The sequence below is a fragment of the Camelus dromedarius genome, chromosome 7 (assembly GCF_036321535.1).
Source record: "Camelus dromedarius isolate mCamDro1 chromosome 7, mCamDro1.pat, whole genome shotgun sequence".
Taxonomy (NCBI): Eukaryota; Metazoa; Chordata; class Mammalia; order Artiodactyla; family Camelidae; genus Camelus; species Camelus dromedarius.
Window position 1 is genome coordinate 41,374,578 of NC_087442.1, and position 25,943 is coordinate 41,400,520.

Below are 25,943 nucleotides of genomic sequence, written 5' to 3' on the forward strand. Positions count from 1 at the left end.
TTTCCACCCCATGCTATATCCTTCCCTCTCTTAAGTCCTCATTCTTAAAATAATGATGATGATAAGAAATAACTATTGCTAGTTACTTTATATCATCATTTCATCTAAGGTGTCCCAATCAGAATCTGTCTCCTAGTTTTTCAGATGAGCAAACTCATTCCCAAGGCAGCCGGTAACAGGCAGATTTGCTATTCAAACGTGAGTCTTTCTGGCTCCAAAACTCTTATCTTGCCCTCCTGCACGTGGCCTAGGGTGATCTGTTCTAAACACCACGCCTCTCAATGAAGGACACAAATGCGACGGGTCTTGTAGAAAGGGAAGGTGGAACACTGGAAGCTTAAACGCAGGCAGGCTCCCCTGGAGGAGGGCTAGGAGGCGGGGACTCTGTGACATGCTTCTGTCTTCTCATCGTGTTTTGGTGATGACAGGAACTTTGTTGGCTAAACTCCATCTGGGAGCAATGTTTTGAATATTCTGCCCCAACCCCATCCACTCCCCAACACCAATTTCTTTTGCGTCTTCCAAAATGATAGACAGAAGAATTTAATACATTTAATGCTTTTCCTTCCATTTACACTATCATAAATTACAAAGTATTGTTCACTTCACAAAATAAAACCATTTCAGATAATTTTTTGACAGTATCAAGAAGTATATAAGCTACAACAAACAAATCTGTACAGTTGGGAGGAATGATAATAGAAGGAACCAAGCAGAACCGTTTTGACCCCCGTGTGCCGATGGAGTCCATCCCCATAGCCCTTGGGATTTTCCAGGATGTCAGCTGCACCGCCCTCCCCGCCTTCAGCTCACTTATCACACAGTAATGCTCTTCTGGTCACTCCAAAACAAGACTGGTGAGTAATTACATGAATCATCTTAGACAATCAAAGGAAAAGACACTGTAGTGGGATTTAAGAAAAAAAAAAGAACAACCTTAGATTTACAGTTTTTGATGTTTTAAATATTTTGCCTATGTTACAAAATATAGAAATCTTGGTGTGAAAAGCTCATGCTGAGATAAATATAACCAATGAGATAGAACTGTCGTAATCAAATCATATTAAATTATTATCCATCAGAGCTATTTTTATCAAGGAGGAACAAATATTTGTAAAAATCAAACTTATTCATTCTGACTTCAAAAAATAGGCTTGTTTACAAAACAAAAATGAAAAAAAATCAACAATTCTGCAGATTCACTTTTCATAATTACAGAAATGTGGCAAAAGTACAACTTGCCATTAACAGATGAATTCAGAGTGCTTGTCTGAAAAGAAAAGAGGAAAAGTGCTAACTTTTTACGCGGCCCAGACATAACCAGTGTTCCCAAATCATTTTACGTAAAATAACCACATTCTACATGTTCTGGGATGTACACACAGGATCTGGAAAGACTATGACCAATTCCAAAACGTACTTTGGGATTTCACACAATTTGTATGGAAAGAAAATTGGTGATGTTTCAGACCATCTTACAATTGCTATAAACATACACCATACGGTAGCAAAATGCCAGTGCTCAACAGCAGAAACTATCAAAAGCAGGGCCACAGATGGGAGGTGAATTTTCATTGCAAAGCACTGATAAGGACAGAGGTATGTCAAGATAATACTGCATTCATGGTAAACTTTTTCAGGGATCACAGCAAGAAGGCAGGACAAGGTACACAGGGTAATAATCAATGCACTGCATTGAGTTCTATTTGCTAAAATAAAGTAACATTCTTGCAGCTAAAATAAAAATACATTTTACAATATAAGTTTCATTTAACATTTAACATATAGAATTGTCTTGTCTTTTTTGTAAGTGGAAAATGTATAACTGTATCAAGTACCTCTATGAATTAAGTTCCCTTTTATTACTGATAAGACTGAAGTTTAAAGGTCTACTTTTTTTTTAATAAGTTAAAGAAAGATTTATTAATCACTCTTCCAGCAAAACAGACAGACATACGAGGCACGGCAAAGACCAGAGGAGAGGGCTTTTTCTCACCCGCATCTTTGCTGTTCTCCCTTCGAGGGGCCAGTGTCTATGAGACACAGCAGCCGACCTGGCAGTCCACTGCGGTCCAGGAAATTCTGTCACTTGTTTGGAAAACAGAACCAGTCTAAGAAATGGTTTTATTTCTTTAGCCTTATCAGCTTTAGATGGGGCTGGGGCCATTCAGTTCATTTCCCTGGTGGCTTAAAACAAAACATCTTCGTTTTCTATTAAAATCTGCACAATCAGCTTTTGGTACCGCATGTCATGGAGGGTGGTGAGGGTGCTGTCCTCAGGGGGCCTCATCAGAGTGGGCCCGAACACGATCCCCAGATTTTCAGCATTCATTAAATTGTCCTTTTCATTCAGAGTCACCCTGCAAGACAAACATACACAGAGACCTTACACGGGCTTGCTGGTGGATTGGTGTACTGATTATGTACCCCAAGAACGTCTCCGGTTTGGGAATTTTCCAAAGAAAACTGAGAATTAGTATTACAGAAAAGTATTTTTTAAAAGGTAATTTTCTGATTTTTTTTTTTTTATTAGACTGTTGGCATAGCTTTCAGCCAGGGGACGTGAACTGCTAAGTGAATCTGGTATAGGCAGAGTTTTCAAAATTATAAAATCAATCCTTCTCACTAAATAAATGTGGAACTCTCACTGAGGGAACATCATTGGTTTGAAGGGGCAGTAGGTTATTAGGTGGTCCATAGTGCATTCAGATTTTAGTCTAGGCTTGTATGCAAGTTTTTTTTTTTTTTCCTCCCTCCTGTCGCTTTCTGCTGGTTTGTATGCTGACAAGCCAGGAGGCAGAGGGCAGATTCCCTGTCTGCTGGCAGGGCTAGTGCCCGAGGAGAAAGGTCACATGGAAGATGGGGCTGCTACGAGTTTAGGAATAGCCAAGCCATCATCACGGGACTGGGGAATAGCTGGAATGTGGCCAAAGGGGAAAGCAGTTGACATTACTTCTAGTTCCCACAGGATGAGGTCTGGAGCATTAATTATCGTTGGAATTCAAAATCATCATTTCAACATCCAGATAAGAACTGCAAAGCCTTTAAGAATGAACTTCAAAGTTGGCTTAATACCTTTCTAGTAGAATAAAAAGATAATCTCCCAGATTCTTGCTTGAAGGAATTTAGGTTCTAGAATGTTCAAAACAGATCTAAAAGGGAGTACCTTCTCCAAAGAAGAACAAAATAGGACTAACATATGTTTAGGTTTTGCACAGGAGATCATCCCTTCGTGTCTATTCTCTCGAAGCTAATTAAGACTAGCCATTTAGCATTATTGCAGGAAGGTCAGCTCAACTTGCATGATTTTCATGTTGCAAAGCTAAGAGGGAGGTAGAAAGAGGACATTCTTTGCTATTAAACTGATCACAACCTCCCATTAAGTCAGGCACCACACCTGACCAACTAAGATGGTGAGCAAGCCCTCCATAATAAAAATACTATGTAATTGGCATTTAAGATTCAACTGGGACATGTCAGCATTTTGCCTGAAAATGTTACTTTGCCTTCCAAAGTATAACAATTGGACACTGAAAGAAATAAAGCTAATTGAAAGCTGGGCTAACATTCAAGTCTATTTTTTAATCCAAAAATTACTGTACTCTGAAATTCAATAAATTAAAATGGGAACCTTCTGAGCTAAACGTTATGTCTCTGATCACCTTGAATAAGCAACAGTATTTATATGTTTTATAAGGTTTCTACCTTATAAAAAAATAAAAACCTCAATGCCTTGGTGTTTCTGCAGTATTCTCAACCTGCTTTCTTTCACTTACTGAATGGATCTGTAAGTTGGTCAGTACAGAAAATTTTTGGTTTATTTTATCTAAGAATGGACTGTTGCCATGTATCTTCCAAAAACACAGAGGAAGGCACACAGAAGTGCCTTGATGCCGCCAACATCTCAAAGACCAACTCATGGACCTCATTATACAAGTATGGGGAAGGAAAGAGATCCATGGTTTAAGGAAAAGAGTCTGGAACCAGAGGCTTCTGTATTGTGTAAACACTCACCTCCATTGGTCTCACATGCTCTCACACAGACAGCCCGGTGTGCAGCCCTCTGTGGCAGGCACCCTCTGAGATGGCCCCCAGTGATCCTGGAATTCATACCCTTTTGTGATCCCTTCCCCTAGAGCATGGGCTGGACCTAGTGACTTGCTTCTAACAAACAGAGTACAGCAAAAGCGATGGGATGTGACTTCTGAGGTTAGGTTACAGGAAGACTGTCTTTCACTGTGGGTGTTCTTGCTTGCTTGCTATAAGGGAAGCCAGCTGCCACTTGGGGAGCTGCCCATAGGGAGGCTCAAATGGCAGGGAACTGAGGGTGGCCTCCAGAGAACAGTCAGCAAGAGAGTGCGGCCTCCAGTCCAATAGCCTCAGAGGAACTGAATCCTGCCAAAAACCATGTGAGTGGGCTTGGAAGTGGATGCTCCTTCACTCAAACTTTCAGATGAGACTGTATCCTGGCTCTCAGTTTGACGGCAACCTCATTATAAACCTTGACCCAGAGGCACCCAACAAAGCCACATCTGGATTCCTGATCACAAAGACTGTGCAATAGTAAATGTCTGTTGTTTTTAGCTACTAAGTTTTGGGGCAATTTGTTACTCAGTGATAGATAACTAATACATCAGGTAAAACAAGAGATCAGGGTGGGGATGGGGGAGTCTGGGACTGGTGTGACAGGAGGAGGAAGAACAGAACACAGAGTACAAGGCTTGTGTGCAAGGAAGATGCAGATATAAAGGCAGTGTAGACCAATAGTTAAGACAGAATATGGGTTCTGGGTCAGACTGGATTTCAATCCCTGCTTTACTTCACCTCTTTGCATCAGTTACTTAACTTATATAAGCTTTAGCAATATTATCTGTAACATGAGGCCCCTAACAGTACCTCATAGAGATAACACACCTCAAGTGCGTGGAGGAGTCCCTGCCACAGAGCGAGTGTGCTAGCAGTTATAAACGGGGCTGGCCTGGAGAAAGCAGCCTAGTTCACTCTAAAGGGGGATGTATCCACTTGGTGGGTTGGAGAGGAAGTTTGTGAACTCTTCCTAATGCACTCACTGCCCCGGGGCAGATAGGGTGTGCCGAGGCGGTGCCCAGGCGGTGCCAGAGGAGGTGTCAGCTTACTTCTTGAGGTGGATCATCAGGTATCGGAGGGTCTCATAGTGGGCAGGAGGCAGCAGCATCAGCACTTCATGGACTGCTTCCAGCCTCTCATCTGCATTGGAGATTTCTGTGAAGATCACGGAGAGTGAATATTAGTGCAGTGCTGAGACATTCAAGTTTTCAGAGAAGTAACAAGAAGTTTGGTCTGTTCTAGCTACAGATGAAGGGGAAGTCTAATAAGTTCATGCAATTTTGGGTAATATTTCACTTAAAGTAATCAACTTGTTTGTGTCTTGCCTTATTCTAGAAAGGGTTTGAGGCTGGAACCACAGGCATGTTGAACGCCCGCTGGCTGCATGGCAGGAGGCTGCACACGGTCCCTGCCCTGTGAATCTGCAGTCCCGCACATGCTTACTGGAGGCACGTGCACAGACTTGTGCTTTGCCCATCTTCTGAATGCTGGGTTTGCTAGAAATGTCACTATCACCAGCTTTAACTTAAACTGGACTATACTTGGCAGCATCCTCTTGAAGTTGTCTAATAAGTCTTTCCCTGGCAGGTTTTCCTAACTGAATACACTTTACAACGCAAAGGCCCTGCAGGTGAGCCAGCCAACTTGCTCTGCAGTGATGGCAGTTTTCACCCAAATGTCGGCATGGGTGACCCCAGAGTGCCGTCCAGGGTAGGAAGTAGATACTAGGCACATTAACAATGGGAGGAAGCACGCCTGCTTCTGCTTTCCAGGACTCTGATAGGTATTGGCAGCTGCTCAAAGAAAGCTCTCCTAGTCACTCTCTCTGGGGCAGAGGGTACCCTGCTGCCAGAACTTTCTCCCCCAAGATCACCAGGACCCAGGAAAGACTGCTCTCACCAGGGAGGAGGGCTGCAGCTCATCTGGAAGGTGTATCTTGCGTTAATCCCATCCGGCCCACATCTTTCCCTGTCAGGCATCTCATTACTGTATTTAGCAACACATACCTTTAAAGATTATATTTTTTTATAAAAACTTCCTCAAAGTGCACTTGACTTCACTAGATGCATTCTAGCATCTGAATCTCCCATTCTTCACTATGTTGCTGGACAAAGTGTAGTGCAGCTCAGCCCCACCGCCCCCTCCACCCCGCCATACACTGTGGTCCTCTCTCCTGGCCTCAGTGACCCAAGTGCCAAACCCTGAATGAGCAACTGAGGGCTGATGGAAAACTGACGCTGATGTTCCATTCCTGGATCTGTGAGCTCAGCTCTGTAAGCCTCAGCTTTCCTTCTCTGTAAAGTGGGATTAGAGTATTTGCCTCATCAGGTAGATTAAACTAGGAGATGGTGAGAATTCCAATTCTAGTACTTGACACAATATATTCTTGGGATACTACTAATTCTGAACAGCATCAATGTGTAAAACTTGGGGTATGACTTCAATTGATCAGCAATGGGATTCTGCCTAATAGATGAAAGAATGAATCTATACAGTCCCCATTGAAGAACATCTGATTGTTTACTACAGAAGCATTCTGCTTCCAGCACATAACCGAGTAGGTCTGACTGTGCTGGTTCCCAGCAAAGGAGGAACGATGGGGAGAGACAGAGCTGCCTGGCATCCAGCTTCAGACGAGTAGAGCTGGCTTAACACTGGTTCAACTCAGCTGGTGAACGATGCCTGGTTTTCTATGAACTGTACCATTGTGCCTTCACTTGGCAAAGCAGGTCCTCATGCAATAACTTCATCAGGTCTGAGTTTTAATTTTCTTGCAGTCAAAAGCATTGCACTTAAAAACTTGGTGCCAGTAAAAAATTAGTTCTCAATACTTACTTGCTGCTTCTATAAATTTGGAATAGGTATCATAGGTGATGACGGGAATGGGTAAGTCTCTGAAATACAGTTTAAGGGCTCCAGTGATGATGTTTATGTCTGGATAGATGTTGGCAGATATATCTGCCTTTTCACCATCTGAAAAACAATCATTGATCCAGTTCCTAATTAGGACCTTATTTCACCGAGTTAAAGCATGCCCAGAAAGAAAAAAAGATCCAACAATGAATGCTCCCTTACAAGTCTCAGCTGACTACTTTGGCTTCTAGTAACACCGAGATGCAGGAAGGAACAAAAAGAAGTTTGGTAAGAGGGATTTTGGGTCTGAGGGTAAGTGCAGCCAAAAGGGTGGTGAAACAGACTTAAAATAGTTCTTTGGGTCCCAGCCCCTGGTAATTTGCTAAACAGAAATCGAGCACAGTAATTTATATTCTAGACACAAAGGTTCATAATGGAGTAACAATCTATTCTGAAATAAAAATCAAGAAGCTTTTCGAGAGTATTCTTTGGGCTTGGATTTGAAGATCACATACATCCAATAATGGCTGAATATCTTTAGTTTCAATTGTCTCTTTCAGGCTTGTAGATGTTTCTTTTAACTTGGTTATTCTTTCCCCAGTCCTTAGGAATTTAATCTGGGAAACTTTAACCTTCCATCATGTATAGATAATATTGTATTTCTTACTATTTTTTACAATCATTCTGAAGACATTTTTTGACTTTTGTTTTACTATTTGTAAATATCAGTCCAATTTAATTGGTCACAGTCTATAAAATTTTTTGGATAAAAATATGTTTCAATCATATAGGGGCTATTAGCATTTTCTTTTATAAGAAGAGCTGAAGCAAATTTGGTTCTGAGGATGTAAAAAGCTGCTAATGTACTGAAAACAGTAAGAGTATGGCAGATATGCCATATGATCCTGTTATGTACATATTTAATAAACATTTATTGGGAATTTATCATGTGCCAGGCACTGTTAAGCCCTAGTAGATCGCAGAAGGAAAGACATACAGTTGTCCCTCAGTATCCATGGAGGACTGGTTCCAGGAACCCCCCCATCACTTAGATACCAAAATCCGCAGATGCTCAAGTCCCTTACATAAAATGGCTTAGTATTTGTATATAACCTATGCACATCCTCCCGTACACTTTAAATCATCTCTAGATTACTTATACTACTTAATATAGTGTAAATGATAGGGAAATAATGTTAATACAATGTAAATGCTATGTAAATAGCTGCCAGTATGTGGCAAATTGAAGTCTTGCTTTTTGTAACTTTCTGGAATTAAAAAAAAAAAAATTTGATCCATGATTGGTTGACTTTAAGGATGTGAAACCCACAGATACAGAGGGTCAACTGTACTCCCTTCAAATAACTCTAGTCAGATTGGGAGTCAGGCATGCAACTCAACAATGACTAGAAAATGAGAAGATTGCTACGTGGAAGGACAGAGGAAAAGGAAATGGAAGTCTTAGATCAGCTTGGAGTGGTTGGGGAGGATTCACGAAAGAGGTGCTTCCCAGGCAGAGATGTGAACACATTCAAGATGGACAGAGCAATGTGAGCCCAGGTCCTTGTTCATAAAAAGATGTAGGGAGTATTTCAATATTGCTGGGGTATAAAGTATGCAGAGAGGAGGAACTGACCATGAGCCTGAACAGACAGGGCAGCTAAATCACAGAGACCTCATCTACTGCTCTACAGAGCGGTGGGTCTGTCTGTCTAGTAGGCTGCAGGCTTTATCTCCTGACTGGCTGTACCAGAGTTATTTGGATTTTTCAACAGAAGTACAGATTCTTGGGCTCACCCAGCTTCCTGAATGAGTCCCCAGGATAGGCCCTAGTGATCTGTATTTTTAACAAGTTCCCAAGTTGGCTCATGGTATCTGGCCTAAGAGTGAACATGGCCTAGAGGACACATGGCACAGGCATAAAGAACAAAAGGAATTACATCCTTGTGCGGGGGGTCCCCTTCATCCCTATGCTCTCTTCTTTGGAGCTTTGGGAGAAGAGTCAATGGGATCCTGAGATGGAGGCTGAAGGTACCCTGGTGCCACGTGGACTGACCATAAATAAATGTTGGGCAACCAAGTCAAGAATCTTAATGGCACCAAATGCTGTTTGATCATTTAAGTAGTATTTTAAATTCACTTCCCCATGTTGTCAATTGTCCATGACTTTTAAAGAAACACCTTCCCCAGAGGAGCAGAGAACTATGATACTTGTAAACCATTACTCCTTGGCTTCCTAAAGAACAGCCCTCAGTAGCTCTAAAACCCCACTCCCACTATGAATAAAATCTGGTTCCAAGAGACAGGGTGCTAAGGATAAGTCATTTGGCACTTAAGGAAGTGCAAACCTACCTCTGTCAAATGCCATTTTAACATCTTCAATGTGTTCAGTGAACCCAGAGACTCTATAAAGGCCTTCTGACTTTAATCCTGTTAAAAAAGAAAGAGACAGATAAATTTTAACTTTTACTTCCTGAAACATCTAAGAAAGAATCTAATTTCCTATCTACACTGGGTGCTATCAGGAAATGAGCAAATATAGCCAGTGCTCATATATATTACACACTGTCACGTCAGAACTTGAACTTGTCCATCTCAGTTTCCATGCAAGTCTGTCTTCATTGGCTTGTGTGGCAGTGGGGACCTCAGCGATCTGCTCTTCTTTCTGCCTGGCTTTGCGAAGTGAACCCATGTTTAAGATTCTCATCAAATGTGGTCTCCTGCTTTCTTTGTTCATCTGACTGCTGGATGCAGTTCCACTGTTTCAGGCAGCCAGCCGCTTTCTCCCCTGTGCCATACCACACGTAGCACTGTGCTAGGTGCACACCCACGTATGAGTGTGTGGTTACGTATTCTCCTGATTTTATTGGAACTGTCCAAATTCTATAGCCTTTTATGTTTAATCATAAACATGACAATATGTTAAACGTTTAACTAAATCTGACTGACTTAATTGTTATACGGTCAAATAAATGATCGTACAAACAGATGCAGGAAAATAAAATTCAAATAAATGATTCTGGAAACTTGATCACTGTATATGTAGGCTAAGAAAAAGATGTGGGTTCTGCTCCTAAATCTTATACTGATTTGTTAAGATACATCTTAAGGCTTAGCCCAGTCCCCAACATATCAGAAGGGATAGAGGACAAGATTCCAGACCTTGTATGTCAAAAACTAGCTGCTTTCAAACTACAGCTGCAGTAATAATAAACAAGCAAGTAAATAGCTTCCACTGCTGCTGCAGGATGCTCTGTCAAACCCTTGACAATTAATATACACTCCTGTTTTTCACGTGTACTATCCACCTTATATGAGGGGTGGCATCGGGTCTGTATCAGAGAGAAATGCATTGCGTAAATACTGCTCCTCCTCTCTCCTGTGACCATCAGAGACATTCTTAACTGACCTCAGCTTTTCTCCCACCGAGCCTCACTCAGCTTCAGAATTCATCTCAATAGAGTTAGCTATTACTGTCTATTACTATTACAGTTGTCATTACTGATCAGCTGAGTTGGCGAACAGAGTGAGACCTGGTGTCATCCTGTTCTAGTTGGTGGTGCCTGTAAGCCTGCCTCAGTCCAGCTGTAACCTGCACTGCAGCAGGGGCGAGGACACCATGGCACCCGGGGGCACAGCACAGTGAACACTAACCCTGCCTTCTGATAGAAGAGGCTATGGAGAAGGTCTTACTGAGGAGCTGCCTTTGAAGGAGGTCATGAAGGATGGAATGAAGTTTGCCAGAGTTAGCAGAGGCTTCCAGCTTCTCTTCCAACATTAGTTCTCCCCTTCCCCTGTTATGATGAAACCTCTGGTTTTTGAACAACATCCATTGCAGAAGCCATTTAAATTCTGTCCAACGTAAAGAGAGTGGAAGGGATGCACACAGTGCCTAGGTCATGGACTTGGAGAAAAAGAGAGTGCCCTTTTGTTCTTGGTTGGAATGCAGATAAGATGGTGATAACCATCTGGGATCGTGCAGATGAGGGCAGCACTCAAGGATGAGGATGACAGAGCAACAAGCAGCAGGGCCTGGGTTTCTGCCCCTGGGGAGCTGCTCCACTGGCCCTGGACTGCTGCTGGAAAGAGAGGTTTCTATCTTGCTGAAGACAATACTATTCGGGGTCTCTGGGACAGCACTGAAACATATAGGTTAAGTACATTGGTCAAACACACAGATTTGGAGGTGGAGTTAGGGGAGCTGGTCATTCCAAGAAAAAATAAACAAATTACAGAATTGAGCCTGATATGTTGAGCCCTGTACATGCTCATTTATATAGATCAACTCATTTTAAGCCTCACAACCACCTTATGAGGTACAACTGATTCTATTCACTTTAAAGATGAAGAGATAGATATTCAAACGGAGTAAGTAACTTGCTCAAGGCCATACTATAGCTAGTATGAGAAAGGGCTGGGAATCTAACTTCAAGTTCATGATCTTTTCACTCTGCCACATTATGCAGAAACAAGTGGACATATAAGAGCAATTGGAGAACAATAAGGAATTTGCTATGGATGGAAGATGGGATAAGATATTGGCAGTGGTGGCAATGAAGCTGGGAATGGAAGTGTCACATGGATTTCTTCCAGCCCATTCTCTGGTTCTGTTCACATGCACAGACCCCTAATGCCTGTAGCTCCAATCCCTTTGCTGTGACTCTCGTGGCATAAATTCCTAACGTGTGCTATTCTAGCTCTTGTCCTAGGCATGTTTAGTGCTGTGCTCCCTGTGGACATGTCAGACATCAGACATGGTAGTAACTTTCCAGAACTATTAGTAGTCTGTGATGAGGATCACTACAGGATGGTCCCAGCTTCTCCAGAGAAGCACAAGTCCTGATTGTAGGCTCCGGAGAGGTTGATGATCTGACCCTAAATTGCAGAGTCCTCTAAACAGCAGGACCCAGGGCCACTCTTCCCGGCCACTCATCTAGAGTCAGGGCACCTGACTCTTGCCCAGCTCAGCCCCTGAATCAGTATCTTCACCAGACCCCCACGCACACATTCAGCTCCGACAGCCACAGCAGTCAAAAGACAGGGAGCATTTCCTATAATCTGAGATTAAAGGAGCGAGTCTTAAGGGAACAGAGTAGCTATAATTTTCATCCTGCATGAAGAGGGAATAATTTCCTATCTCTAAAATGTCTAAGATAATAAGCTATAACGTCCTCTTCTGTTTTGTTTTGGAAAGAATGGGATAGTTGGCGAATGCATAAATACCTGAAGAACATATTAAGCCAATTTGGACACAATAATGGATACCAACTATAGCAGGGCACATGCATGTCAACAATGGTAAAACCCTTTCCAATTATCCAAATCACACCCAACAGTCCAAGCTCCTCCCAACCAGACTCTGTCCACCACATCACTGAACATTTTGATACCAAAGCGGAGTCAAAGCAAGCCCACATAAAGGAAAGGTGACTCAAGCAGAATATAAAGAATCTGTTCTTTGAAATGTTTCCACCTTCCTTGCCTTCTCAATTTTTCACTGAATAGATCTTTTTAATCTTTTAACTTTCCTCTTTGAAATAAACAGAACCAATCCTAGGAGTGAATTTCTACAGGGTAGAAAATACATGTGTTGAGCAAAAATTTCTTTACTTATTTAATAGGAGCACTTTTAAAGACTCGATTCAAACCTCACCTCTGACATAAACCCTTTCTGAGCTATCCTCAAATAAGATTAAAATATTTTCCTCTGTGGCTCCATGGTTTTGAGTACAAGCACTCACAGAATTTACTTACTTGCCCCCACCCCCAATTCTGCATATTACGGTATGGATTTCTTGAAGGTGAGAACTATGACTTTCACATCCTTAGTGTGTAACACATAATAAACGCTTAGCAAGTGTGTATTAAATGCATACATGCATGGTTTATGTACGAAACAGAAATTGATGTAGTTGGTTGGATTTAGCATGTGTGTGTGTGTGTGTGTGTGTGGTGTATGCCTGTGCCGACCATCTCCCCAACATCAACAGCGGAGAGTCAATTTAACAATTGTAAGAAAGCCTCCTTGACAACAGTAAAAAATTAACAGTAAAAAATAAAATCACTATAATGAGTCTCTTCCAAACCTCTTGCTTCAATTTCCCGAATGCATATGTCCACCACCATAGGTCTCTGAGCGTTGTGAGCCTTCACGAGCGTCGTGAGGTCACAGCAGTACACTTTCTTGATCCTCTTGAGATCAGGTTGGCAGTCGTTGGGAACGTGCTTGGAACACTGCTTGTGTACGTTTAATCCACAGTCTGTAAACAGAGAAGCCACGTTAGCCTTCCCTGGCCCTTTTGTCAAAGCTCAACAGAATTATATGTTACCAAGAATAAAAATGAAACTCCCAGGGTTTGCCGTATCTCTCTGGAACACCCATCCCATTTAGAGGTGATACTGTCCACAAGACGAGTATGAAATCTCTCTTTACTCACTAAGCGTCTCTAATTCTATTTTTTTCAATTTTTTTTTCAATTCAATATTTTTTCAATAAAACCTTCTTTGCGACTGAACCATGAGGACAGAATATCTCATTGAGATAGTTTTGGTAAAATGAGTCAGGTTGTTTGTACAGGGTTTTTTTTTTTTTCCCTTTTGGGACTGGAAACCTTGGGTCCGTATGAGGGCTTTTGGGTTTGGATTCCCAGAGCAGGTGAGGGCTCACAAAGGGCACCTAGGACTTTGGCTAGGTTGTCTCCTTAAGCCGGTGATGCTCCTTCTGTGGGAGACACAGTTACCCTCTCTGCAGGAATCTCTAATCTCTGGTCCGAGAGTCCCATGACCACTGGCAACTTTCGCTCTCCTGGAGAGATGCCCATCCTTTCCACGCCCGTCCTCCCTGTTGAGCAGTGGGGTAGGCCATTTTCCTTCCTACCCGCCTCATTCTGACACCTGTGAGTGGAAATACTGTCCAACTGGACACTGGTGGGAGTACCTGAGAGTTTACCATTTAGAACAATGCCATGTAATGTGATGATGGGAGTAATTATTTATGAAGCTCATATCAAGATCCAAAGCTGAAAAGGTGCTTTTAAGTTCAATGAACACATTAAAAGCCTTAATAGCAGTTGGTATCCACTGATGGAATTTCTCTAACAATAACAAGGCACAGTCTACATTCTGAAAAATAAAAATTTAATGCTGAAGATATTCAAAGTTGATTTGCTGTCTATTCAAAGTAACTTCCAGAATTGGTTGTTTTTCTAGGTGTAGAGAAGAATAATATTATTTTTATATTTTATATATACACACATATGATAATATTTTTATATTTTATATACATATTATACACACACACGATAATGAATATTGTAATCAGTTGCTTTACAATAAAAGCAATGTAACCCCACCAAGTGGTTGAGAGGATCTCAACTTTTATAAAATCATCAAAAAACAATTTTCAGAATTTTACTGGCTGAGTTTTCTCTAACTTCCTTCTAAAGACAAAATCAGTTCTAATTATCTTAGCTTTATCAACATGAGAAATTCAACAGCGCTCAAGTAAACTTCAATAACATTTGATCAATCTATTTAGTGAATGTCAATGTCGGTGAACTGAACTAAATAGAATTGGTGGGTTTTCTTGTTTGGACCCTTTTTCATAAAATGAGGATAATAATAGCACCTACTCCAAGGGTCATCATGAGGATGAAATAAGTTAGTACATGTAAAGTTTGAAGTGTGGTGAGCACTACGTGAGAGTTAAATAGAAGAAATAGCAAATACTGGGATAGAAAACATAAGGATAACCGCCTAGCTATTCTTGAGTTATTTCATTAGTAATTTTTACTAATTGTAGATTCTTATAAACTTCATTTAAAACATTGTTTAAAAATTGTGGTGAAATATGCATAAAATCCACCATTTTAACCATTCTTAAGTGGCATTAAGTATCTTCATGTTGTGTACAGCCACTATCACCACCCATCTCCAAACCTTTTTTCATCTTCCAAACCTGAAACTCTGTACCTGTTAAACAATAACTCCCTAGACTCTCCTCCCCTTAGCCCCTGGTAAGCACAGTCCACCGTCTGTGGGTATGAATCTGACTACTTTAGACACCTCGTAGAGGTGGAATCACACAGTAGCTGTTTTTTTGTGACTGGCTGATTTCACTTAGCATAATGTCCTTAAGGCTCGTTCATCTTGTAGCACATGAAAGAATTTCCTGAGTAACATTCCATTTCAGGCTGAATAATATTCCATTGTATGTACACACCACATTTTGTTTACTGCTTCATCCACTGATGGACCCTTGGGTTGTTTCCACCTTTTGGCTATTGTGAATAATGCTGCTATAAACATGGGTGAACAGATACCTGTTCGATGTCTCCTTTCAGTTCTTTTGGGAATATGCCCAGAAGTGGAGATGCTGGATTATATGCTAATTCTATTTTTAATTTCCTTATAAACTTCATTTTAAGGTCTGAAGCAACAGTGTGTTTATGTACAGTTAAACACTGATATTTTACTAAAATGAATATGTTTTATAGCAAATATAAAAATATTCAGTGTTTGCAAACAAATGCATTTCTATATGCTATAAATAAAGTCTAGTTAATTTTAAAAATATGTAAAATATGGAGAGTTGAGAGGCAATGATGGCTCTTCCAAACATTTAATGATCAGTTTTCAGTTTTCCCGCTGCTGAGAGGAAGTATGAGGCTAAACAGCGGTCACTGGAGGAGAGTAACAATATAGCCTTAGAATATGCTTTGTTAAAAAAAAAACAAACACAGGGAAAAAAAAACAAAACCTTTTATCCCAGAGAAAGTTGCTGTTCACAGCTAACCTGAATCCAAGAGTTTTGTTCTCATAATATTGACTTTGGACCAATTTCCTGCTGAAATTGGATAATAGCAACACTTCAGGATATTTTTGGTAGGTATAATCTGGACAGGTTGAATTAATGACCACTGGGTAATTCAGATATTTTACCACTTTGCTCAGTGGTTGAGCTGTGAGATACTTGGTGACTCTCGGTGACTCTATGGTAATTGGGGGTGTCTGGAGCATTGCTGGAGATACTGCCTCCAAACCTACTGTTTGTCTCATGCATCTGGGATGGAGGCAGGCAGGGTTAACCAACACGAGCACGCCTGGAACCATCCAGGGATCACCAGCGGTGATTGCTGTATCTCTGTAGTAGAGGCTGAAACAAGCCTTGCCAGGCAGATAAAGGATTTAAGTTCCCGCGATCCTGTGAACCAAAATGTGTAGTCTGGGGAAAGAGATCATCTTAGTGTAGTATCATTGGTTTATTTTAAATGCTCATAACAATTTTTTTTTAAATCATACTCCAGCAAGGAAGTCATCCATCATGCTGTCAGTGGAAACCCAACTAATGTATCACAGGAGACTGTTCTTGCTACATCAGAGAATTACTTGCCTGAAAAAGCATGGCATGATGAATTAGGAAGCCCAGCTATAAGTTAATTTGGCAATTCTTTGCTGTTTTGCTAGATGTATCTTAATAACATGTGTTGTGTGCTGTTTGGAATGGGTGTGTGAGTCCAGTTCTAGGTAGAAAAACACCTAGGGTTTCAAAGTGCTTTGAAAATTTGTGATATCAAATCAAGGTGTGTATTTTCACTGCTAATCTGATGGCAGAAAAATCCTGGGCACAGGCTCTGGAGTCAAATCAATGTGGCACCACTTACTATGTGGCCAAGGGCAATTATCAATTATAAATAAGCCTCAGTTTCTTCATCTTTTTCATGGGGCAAATAACTGCATCTCCCCACGGTTTGCTGGTGAGGCAAAAGGGCATGAAGAAATACCAGTGCCTGGTATGTGGTACATGTTCGCCAGTATTATGATTATGATTACTGATTTGTTCACCAGTATTATGACTTGTATGCCCTGCTTTTTGTAGTAAAACGGGGATGGGAAAGCAATGTGACTTTTCTATCTATGCAATTATATTGGGATTGATTTATTTGTCTTCTAAGGACAACTACCTATTCCAGGTGGCAGGTAAGTGCCTAAAAATATATATGTGCTTGGATTTTTTTTTCTTTTCTCGCATAAACATGAGATATTCCTTTACATTCTGGCAAACACCCAGAACAGTCTCTCTATTAAGCACAGAGATGCCTGGAATCTTCCAGAAAGGTAGACTTTCGAGCTAATCTGGGCTTACTCCCCAGCTGTAGAGAGATGTCCTCCTGCTCAACATGGTAGCACTTTATGTAAATGGAAAAGGATAAAGGAGGTTCCATGTCTACCTGAGCACCGGACCCCTTGGGCAATGAGCCCCCACATGAAGTTGGCACAGTATTCACACCAGTGCGGGCCTCGGAAAGTGTGGACCTGTGAGCCAAAAAGAAGAAAAATGTCAGAAAATTCAGGTACTTGGAGGCCAGGGGCCTTGGACATGAAACAAACAGATGAAGTCAAGAAACAAAAGCCTGAGTGGGAGTGAGCATCCTTCACTGGGCTTTTTCTTTCCAGTGAGGCTGAGTCGTGAACAGACCTGGAGAAAACAGAGATATGCTCTGAGTTTTGAAAATCCTCCACTGATCCTCCTTGCCCTAAACCAGAGCCAGAAAGGAATGTGGAGAGACAGTAAGATTATAGGGCCTTGCCGTCAGCTAAGGAATGAGACTCTCACTACCTCAGACAAGGTGCTGTGTGGACAAATCCAACACAGCTTGAACTGATTGCTATAACCTTTAGCTCAGCAAGTTCTGGAAGGTAGAACTCAGTGACTGTGGCCTTTTGACCAAAGTTGCCCCATCTATAAAATATCCAGATAGGTATAAATAAGATGTGATTATGGGAATAATTAAAAGGTTCTAAGGCATTAAGCCACTTCCAGAAAAGGCATTTTAAAAAGTGAGGGAGTTAGCTGAAAATGAAGGCTATCAGTAGGGTTTATAGAATTGCCTTCCCCAGAGAGGTGTCTGAACTCCACAAGCCCTGGTGTGGCCCGTGGGTGTGTAAGCTGAAAGTCGCTTCTGGTTGCCCAAGGTGCCAGGCCTATTGGTTGGTGCCCAAGTCAGTTGTTAAATATTTTGAACATCGTTAAGTAAGGATGGTCTTATCTCTAATTATTCAGGTACAGGTCCTCCTGTGACAGGACCAAGTATTAAGTCATGATTTAAAACAAAAACAAAACAAAAATACACGTTCTCTAGCCCCAGGAAGCTGTGAGAAGCAGGGCTAGGGGATTTCTTGAAAGCAAATGTGGTTGTGGTAAGCCAGAAACCACTGCAGGTAGTCGACTAGGGGCATATGCGAAAAGATTTTGAATTTTTACAAAATTAAAATATGATGAGACTGTGTGGCTCGTAGAAGGCTTTGCAAAGTTTTAAACCTCCATTCACAAATTAAAGACATGCAGACAATATTATTTTTTAAGACTGGGAGGCCTGTATAGGCCTATACAAGTACGGTCACAATTTGGGAAGATGTTCGTCAGAGGTCCACTTAAGAAAAAAACAACAACACACTGAGATCTTTATATATGCTGGTAATTGGGTGTACATAAAGTGATGAATGAAACAGACTTGGTTCCCTCCTAATGACATTCACAGATTTGTCAAGGCAGAGAAAGTAAGCAAGTTAATAAATTAAAAAAAGCAACTTATGACCGTGGTTTCTATGCAAAACTAAGTTATAATCGCCTTGGTATTTCAGTTTATCACATGCAAACTGCCCCCATTATACTATTTCTACTTTGAAAAACAATAAAAAAAAAGTTTCTCAGAATAGTTTTTACTAACGTGGAGAATCATGCTGCAAGAAATGACAGTAAGAAATGACAAAGCACCCCTTGTTGCAATGCAGGACATCCTTCCGCGGGAGCGCGTGCATTCTTGCAGAGCCAAGATGCCATGAGTCATGGAGAGGCCCACTCAGCTTAAACTTGGCACTAAAAGAATTCCCCAGTAAAATGTCCCATTGGAAGCTGAGCATTTTACAAATTCAGCAATCAAAGGTTTCTTAATATTTTACTATTGCTGGTTAATTACGGCAACAAAGTTGATCGTCAATATACTGTTGAAATTGCAAGGTCAATAAAATAATATGTAAAATAATACATCTCAAAAAAAAAAGTGTGGAAAGGGCTATAAAAGAAAAAGTGAGGCTGCTGCTAGAGGGACTTGAGAGGCCCCGATGTTACCCTGATGTCAGGAAGTCCTCTTTTGAAAGGTGACCTCAAGTGCTTGAAGGAAGAGAAGGAGCCAGTTTGGTGGGGGGCCTGGGGAGAGCATTTCAGGCAGAGGGAACCTACGGAGGCCCTGCAGGAGCAAAAGAGCTTGGTGTGACTGAGGAACTGGAAGGCCAGGGTGGCCAGAACACCAGAAGGAGGGGGAAAGGAGTTGGGATGAGGCTGAAGGTAGGACAGGGCCTTGAAGGCTTTAGTAAATGAGTGTGGATTTGGTTTTAATCCAGGTCGAACAGGAAGTTCTTAAAGGATTTGAAGTAGGAAGATAATTAAAAAAAAAAAAAAAAAAAAAAGGTATTCTGACCACCGTGTTAAACACAGATGAGAAAGTGTTAACAGCTGAAGAGATTCAAAAACTAGGTAGTGGTTTCTGGTTGAGAAACGATGGAGAACAAGACCAGGATGCTGGAGGCAGAGATGGGGAGTGGGGGGATTTGAGAAATAGTTTGAAGGTAGATTTTAAAGGGCCTGATGGTAGAATAAATGTGGGTCTTTGAAGGAGAGATGAATCAAGAATGACTCCTTGATTCTAGCTTTAGAAACCAGGTGGATAATGAGTTTCCACTCACAGAGCCTTGCTCAAAGATACACTAAGGGATAATACAGTTCTGTGAGAAGCATATTGAACTGAGTGGTAAAGAAGAGGATTCAGGAAGCTACGGTGAGCAAGAGAACTGGTCAACATGGGCCAATCTAATCAAGCCTGTCTATAAAACAGTAACATGATGACTAATTTCAGGGGACTTAACAATAGGGTGAAAAAATGACATGGACGATTCAAACCATAAAACAAAGAAACAAAAAAGACTATTGCAGACTATAATAAAATAGAAAGAAAAAATAAAAAGAATTAAAAAAACTAAAAGATGATTTTTAAAAGGATTTATAAAATAGGCAAACCTTAGGCAATTGATCAAGAAAAAAGGCACAAAAGATAAAAAAGAGGACATAAATGCAGATGCAGTAATGATATAAAACAAAAACATTGAGAATACTAACTTTATACCCACAAAATTAAAAGTTATGTAAAAGGGGTAACTTTTTAAAAGAATGTAAATTATCAAAAATGACTCAATAATATAAAAAACCTAAATTCAATGATATTCATTAAATAATTAAATCTGCAGTAAAATATCTACCCTCAAATAGTCCCTGATCCCAAAAGATTTTATTAAGTTTCATCAAATTTTTTTAAAAAACAAATAATCTCTGGCTAATACAGACTATTACAGAGCAGAAAGAAAAAAAAAAAAAAAAGAGAAAAAAAAAGAAAAAACCCTCCACTATTCACTTTATGAAGCTAATGTAATACTGGTTCAAAAACCATACAAGAATAGCATATAAAAGTAAAAATTATACATTAATTTCAATTATGAAAATAAATGTAAAAATCCCTAAAAAGTCCTACTGAATGAAATATTGTATTTCAATGCCATGACCAAGGAGGGTTTATTTCAGGGATTTAAGGTAGTCGACATATTACTAGAATTCACAACAATAACAAAACGAGAGAAACCACATGATCATTTTTAAAATTAGAATACCAACAATCAATAAAATTCAACATCCATTCATAGGAGTAGAACTTAGCATACTAGGAATAGAGGGAAATTTCCTAAAGATGGCTGATTAAAGATATCTATGATATTCATATAATAAATGTTACAGTTAAAGATGAAACATTAGAATAATTTCCTTTGGAGTCAGCAGAAAGATAAGGCTGCCTGCTACAAATGCTTCTCTTGGACATTATCCTGCAGAGTTTTAGCCAGCATAATAAAACAAGATAAAGAAATGCAATATATGATTGCAAGAAAGAACAGGCCATCAAGTTTGCTTAACATAAGAGCAATATGAAGAAATCAGTAGCACTGCTCTACACCAGCAGTAACTCATTTTGTTAAATAATAAAAATGAAAGGTCCCATTCACAACATCAGCAAGAATCTAAAATAATTACAAAATAATTAAATGAATGGCATAAACAAGGAGATATTCTACATTTATGAATGGCAATGCTCAGTATTGTAAATATGTTAATTATCCTCCAAATGAACCTGTAAATCCAATGCAATTTCAAACAAAGTCTCCATGGTGCTTTTCATGACCTTACAATCCATGTGGAAGATTAGAGCAGAAAGAGTGAGCTATGGTAATTCTGAGTAAGTAGAAGAATGTAAGAAAGTAAAACCCCATGCAGATGGACAGACAGACCAACAAATGGTACAGAGCTGAAAGGTCAGAAACCAAATCACACATATATGGAGACTTGGTATATCTCAGAAGTGGCATTACAAATCAGTCGGGGAAGGATGTTAGAGAGAGGAATTATTTCCTAGTTCATCCACCTATCCATCCCCTCATTATTCACTCATTTATTCATGCTGATTGTCTGCTTTGAACCTGGCACTGTCCTGTCCTTGGATATAACAAAAAGTATATATAAGTATATAATAGAAAATCAAAATATTAAAGTCAAAATAGATCAGAGGAGCAAAGACTGCCCTGCACTTAAGGATCTCACCTATAAGAATAAACAGGCAACATATATAATTACCCTACAATAGCATATTGGAGAGAATAATGAATTTTTCCTGAGAAGACTGGGGAAAGCAATATCTGAGCTGAGTTTTGAAGGGTGGATAGGAGTTCACCAGACTGGGAGAGATTGGGCTGGTGGGGAACTGATGATGTTGACTGGGAGGCAGATGACTTGGAAAGAACATTCCAAGAAGAGGAACCAGTACAGCTAAAGGCCAATGAAGGTGGGTTTGGTTTTTTAAAGGCATTCTTTTCTTGTAGGTCATGCAAAAAAAAAAAAAAAAAAGAAAAAAAAAGGAGTGACAAAATTCTAATCTAGAACATCTCATGGGAAGTAACTACACAGCTTGTGGTAAAAATAAAAACGCAATATTTAGAAATTAGTAGAGTAGCTTCAGTGTCTACTGTACATTGATAAAACAGAAACTGGTCTACTGAATGCTTAAGGAAATACAGGATACACCAATGATAGATTTTCTAAAATTTCACCTTTTGCTGTATTTTAAAAGTAACTAAGCATATGAAAATTGAATTTAATGCTTATTAGCCCTGTTCATATTTACCAACATCCTTTCCCATCAATATATCCCCACTGCCTCTGATCTCATTTCTTCAGCCAAACAAATGCAGGCAGACATTTTTGAATAGCAAATAACTCTACTTACTGTGAATGCTCCCACAGAAACACATTCCCCAGAAATACAGCAAAATGGAGACAGAAGGGAATGTAAAGTTAGTAAAACATTATTTTAGGCCTCCTGCCTAATTTCCTCCTTGTGATGGGCTGTGGTTTATTTTCATGGCCGATTCATTGTTCAGTTTTCTTTTGGGTTCACAAGGACAACCTCTAGACAGTAGGCTATATGTAAATGCTGAGGGCACGCTCTCTAAACCCATTTTCTTTGGGACTGAGATATGATGTTTACTTTTTCCCAGTGAAATACCCTATCTCTTGAAAAGGCACTGATCAGCTTTTTCCATTCCCTGAAGTTTATTGATTTTCAAGAATATCTTTTCAGAAAAGAAACATTTTTTGCAAACTTTAGGGCAGTAACTAAAATACCCTAGACAGGAAGAAAATACCCGAGACAGGAAGAATGTCTGTCCAAGACTATTATCCCGGGCCTGGTCTGCCTGGAATTCAAAAACCACACCAAACAGAAAAAAGATGATATTACAGGAGATAAGGTCTGGTTGACAAAACAGCCCAGGAATAGCCACTCAGTAAAAACAAGAGCAAGAAGAGTCGTCAAGAAAAACCTCAGGCGTCCAGTGTGCATCCCCCCGCCTGCCTCTCTCTCCACGAGCAGGATGTTATTTGTCTCACATCGGCTGGATCTGGAAGGCAGTATTCCCTGGTGGTTTCATAACAAGTGTGTTTTGATGGGTCAGTGTAGACACTGCCCAAGGGTATAACCAGCCCAGGTTCTGAGCCGTAAGAAACAGAAAGGGCTGTTTCTGATGCGCTACAGCTGAGAAATTCCGCTTTTCCTTATCCGTGTGTATCAGGGTTTCTCGACCCTGGCACTGCGGACACTTCGGGCCACATGAATCTGTGTGCCTTGTAAGACGGTGGGCGGCCTCCTCGGTCCCTTTACCCGCTAGATGCCAGAAGCAGCCCCTCGACTGGAACAACCACAGATGTCTCCAGATACCGCCAGGTGTGCTGTAGGGGACAAAGCCACCCTGATGGAGGGTCACCGGTACAGACTAAGAGCATAATGCCTCAGTTTGTCATTTTTATTACCTAAATTAAACAGGAGAACTTCTTTTATTTTGATTTGAAAAGGACTCTCTGGGTCAAAGGCAGTTTTTTTTCCCTAGCTGCTTTATATGCATAGAACAGGGGGCTGAAGGTGGCTAAAATCACTTTCAGCTACAAGCCTCTGGGTTTGGGGCTCCTCTCGGTGGGCTTTCCCCCAGAGTCCCTGAGGGGCTGGAGGGCGGGCGGCTTGTCCATGGTTACCCAGACAGTCAGAAGCACTTGGCCTTCCGATCTCAGCCAAGGGTTTTTCCTATACTCGACTGCACTTCCCATCATCATGAGACATTGAACTTGTGTGAGAAATTAGGTTAAACTGTGGACTTTTCCCTCCTGCACGATCAGACAAACTACTGACCTTGAAGTGAACCTTTTCAGACGTAGGCAAATAGCCGAGGGGAATCACTGGGTGTGTGACCGAAGACTCTGGGTTCTCCTGCGAGGCTTGCTGAGCAGATGCTGCCGGACAGCCTGGTTTCCCAGCTGCGGCACCACTCACTCCCCAGATGTGTCCACTCAGCAGCTGTCCTGGTCCATCTTAAACAGGACTTCATTTCTAAAACACTGACTGCTACAGGGTTTGCCGGGACCCTCCCCACAGCATAAAATGAGATTCCCTCGTGCAGGCGATGGGCCCCTGCAGACCCTGACACCCTCATCAGCCCACCTCTCAGGATGCTAAGGGCATTGGCACCAGCATCCTTTTGACACGTCTCTGCTCAAAACCCACCAGCGGCCCCCGTTGTCGACTGCGAGTTTTCTCAATCTTGGCACTGTTGACACGGGGGCTGATAACTCTTGGTGGTGGGGAGTGTCCCGGGTACGGTAGGATGTGTTGCAGCGTCCCTGGCCCCTGCGAGGTGCCCTTGGCATACCCTGGTCATGAGAAGGAGAAATGTCTCCAGACCCTGTGAAATGTCCCCTGAGAAGCAAAACCACATAGCAGGGGAAGATCTCACATTCTTATGTGACCACTGTCCTTCCTGCACCTGCCAGTGCTTGGCATGTAATTGGCCTCAGTCTGTATTTGCTGAATTAAAAAAAAAAAAAAGAAGAATATCTAAGTAGTTTCCTCTTCTTCGAACTTTCAAACCCCCCCAACTAATGTGTACAGTGATCACTGGTGCTTTTTTCTCTCTCTTCACAAGACACAAAAGGAGTATTTCTCTGGACTTAAAAGGCCAGAATCACCCATTTAGTCATTTAGAATAATCTCTTTGAATTATGTGTTCTTTGGCATAGAACAACCTCAATGTAAAATGAGTAACAACTAAGCACTTTATATATGGACCAGACTCAGGAAATGATTTACGTTTGTGGAACAGCTTGGCCAAGCCACTTCCCTGGGGTATGGCTACGCAGGGGGGTCTCTGCTGGCTTCGCTGTCAAAGCCTGTTTTCCTTCCACCAGGCTCTGCTGGTTTGTAAAGGAGTTACAATGACAGTGTCCCAGCATTTACATAAAAACATGCCAAGGAGGTATAAGATAAGCTTTAAGTCAGACGCCGGCAGGCAGAGAAGGCACTCACCTATGTGAGAGCCTTGTCCAAAAATTGTTTCCCCACTTGGCCAAAATCCCCACCATGAATAGAAAGCCACTGGAGAAAGGCATCGTGCTGCTGGTCTCATTTAAAACAGCTCCCGTTTAAAATGTGAGTATCAGATTCATGTAGCTATCATTTGCATGAGTAAGACCTTTCAAAACTGAGCGTGTACCATCTGTGGAGCAACAGTAAATCTTGGTAAATCACAGAGAAAGTTTTCGTGCAACCCACGAGGTTCCTTTGTCAGGTAACAGGCGATATTTCAAATTAACCCTAATGTGTAGCCTATTTGTAGAAGGCAAAGCCTTGAGAGGAAGTGAAGAAAAAGAAGCTAAGATCCAGAAACTAGGGCTGGAAGGTCTTAAGCAGAGTGGTTCGCTGGAGTAACTTGGTGGAAAGGAGCAACAGGAGGCAGACAAGAGAACCAATCCGGGGGTGGAGGGGGGAGGATCCGCCAGACACCAACCTCACGTACTGCCCAGGTTTGCTGAGGGCTAGTCCTAGCTCCAAAGTGGCACCGCAGCAATGAGTACAGTTTGTAAAAAATGGAACCAAAAGGACAGACTCTTCTTTACACCCAGACAGATGACAAGACTCACCTGTGCTGCAGAATGTCCACGCTTGCAGATATTAATAGTGACACTAACATCGAGGCTCAGAGTAGCTTCACAATTCCCTTCAAGCAGAATGCAGTAGAAAGAGTTGGGCTCTGATGTGAAGTTTTAAGTGGAATTCTTCAGAACAAGGAGGGACGGATTCTATCTGACATCTCCAGGCTATCTACCTGGCAGGATACCTTTCTTTCACACACAACCTGGGTACCATCCATCCTCTGGGCATCCTGTAGCTCCACCCATGTATTTACAGGGGTCACCTCCACGGCCAGAGTTAGCTGAGCCCAGCAGACACCTGGTCCACGTCAGGCTACTCTGATTCTCTGGAAATTCAGAATTGGGATTTTGTGGCTGGTTTTTGTAACATATA

General features: G+C 41.3%; 1 protein-coding gene across 3 annotated transcripts in view; it reads right to left on the reverse strand.

The window, feature by feature from the left end:
- Window positions 1–539: 539 nt before the first annotated feature.
- Window positions 540–25,943, reverse strand: part of CHN2 (chimerin 2) — a 268,875-nt gene continuing 243,471 nt past the window's right edge. For 2 of the 3 annotated variants that reach the window (XM_031455110.2, XM_064487486.1), the window contains exons 8-13: window positions 17,169–17,253; window positions 13,026–13,199; window positions 9,292–9,369; window positions 6,922–7,059; window positions 5,136–5,241; window positions 1,894–2,360 (exon numbers count right to left, since the gene is read on the reverse strand). In XM_031455110.2, the coding sequence (XP_031310970.1) occupies window positions 2,189–2,360; window positions 5,136–5,241; window positions 6,922–7,059; window positions 9,292–9,369; window positions 13,026–13,199; window positions 17,169–17,253 (753 nt within the window). In that variant the 3' untranslated portion in view covers window positions 1,894–2,188. Of the gene's footprint in view, window positions 903–1,893; window positions 2,361–5,135; window positions 5,242–6,921; window positions 7,060–9,291; window positions 9,370–13,025; window positions 13,200–17,168; window positions 17,254–25,943 lie in introns of those variants that run through there. The other variant, XR_010381638.1, reaches the window with a different exon arrangement.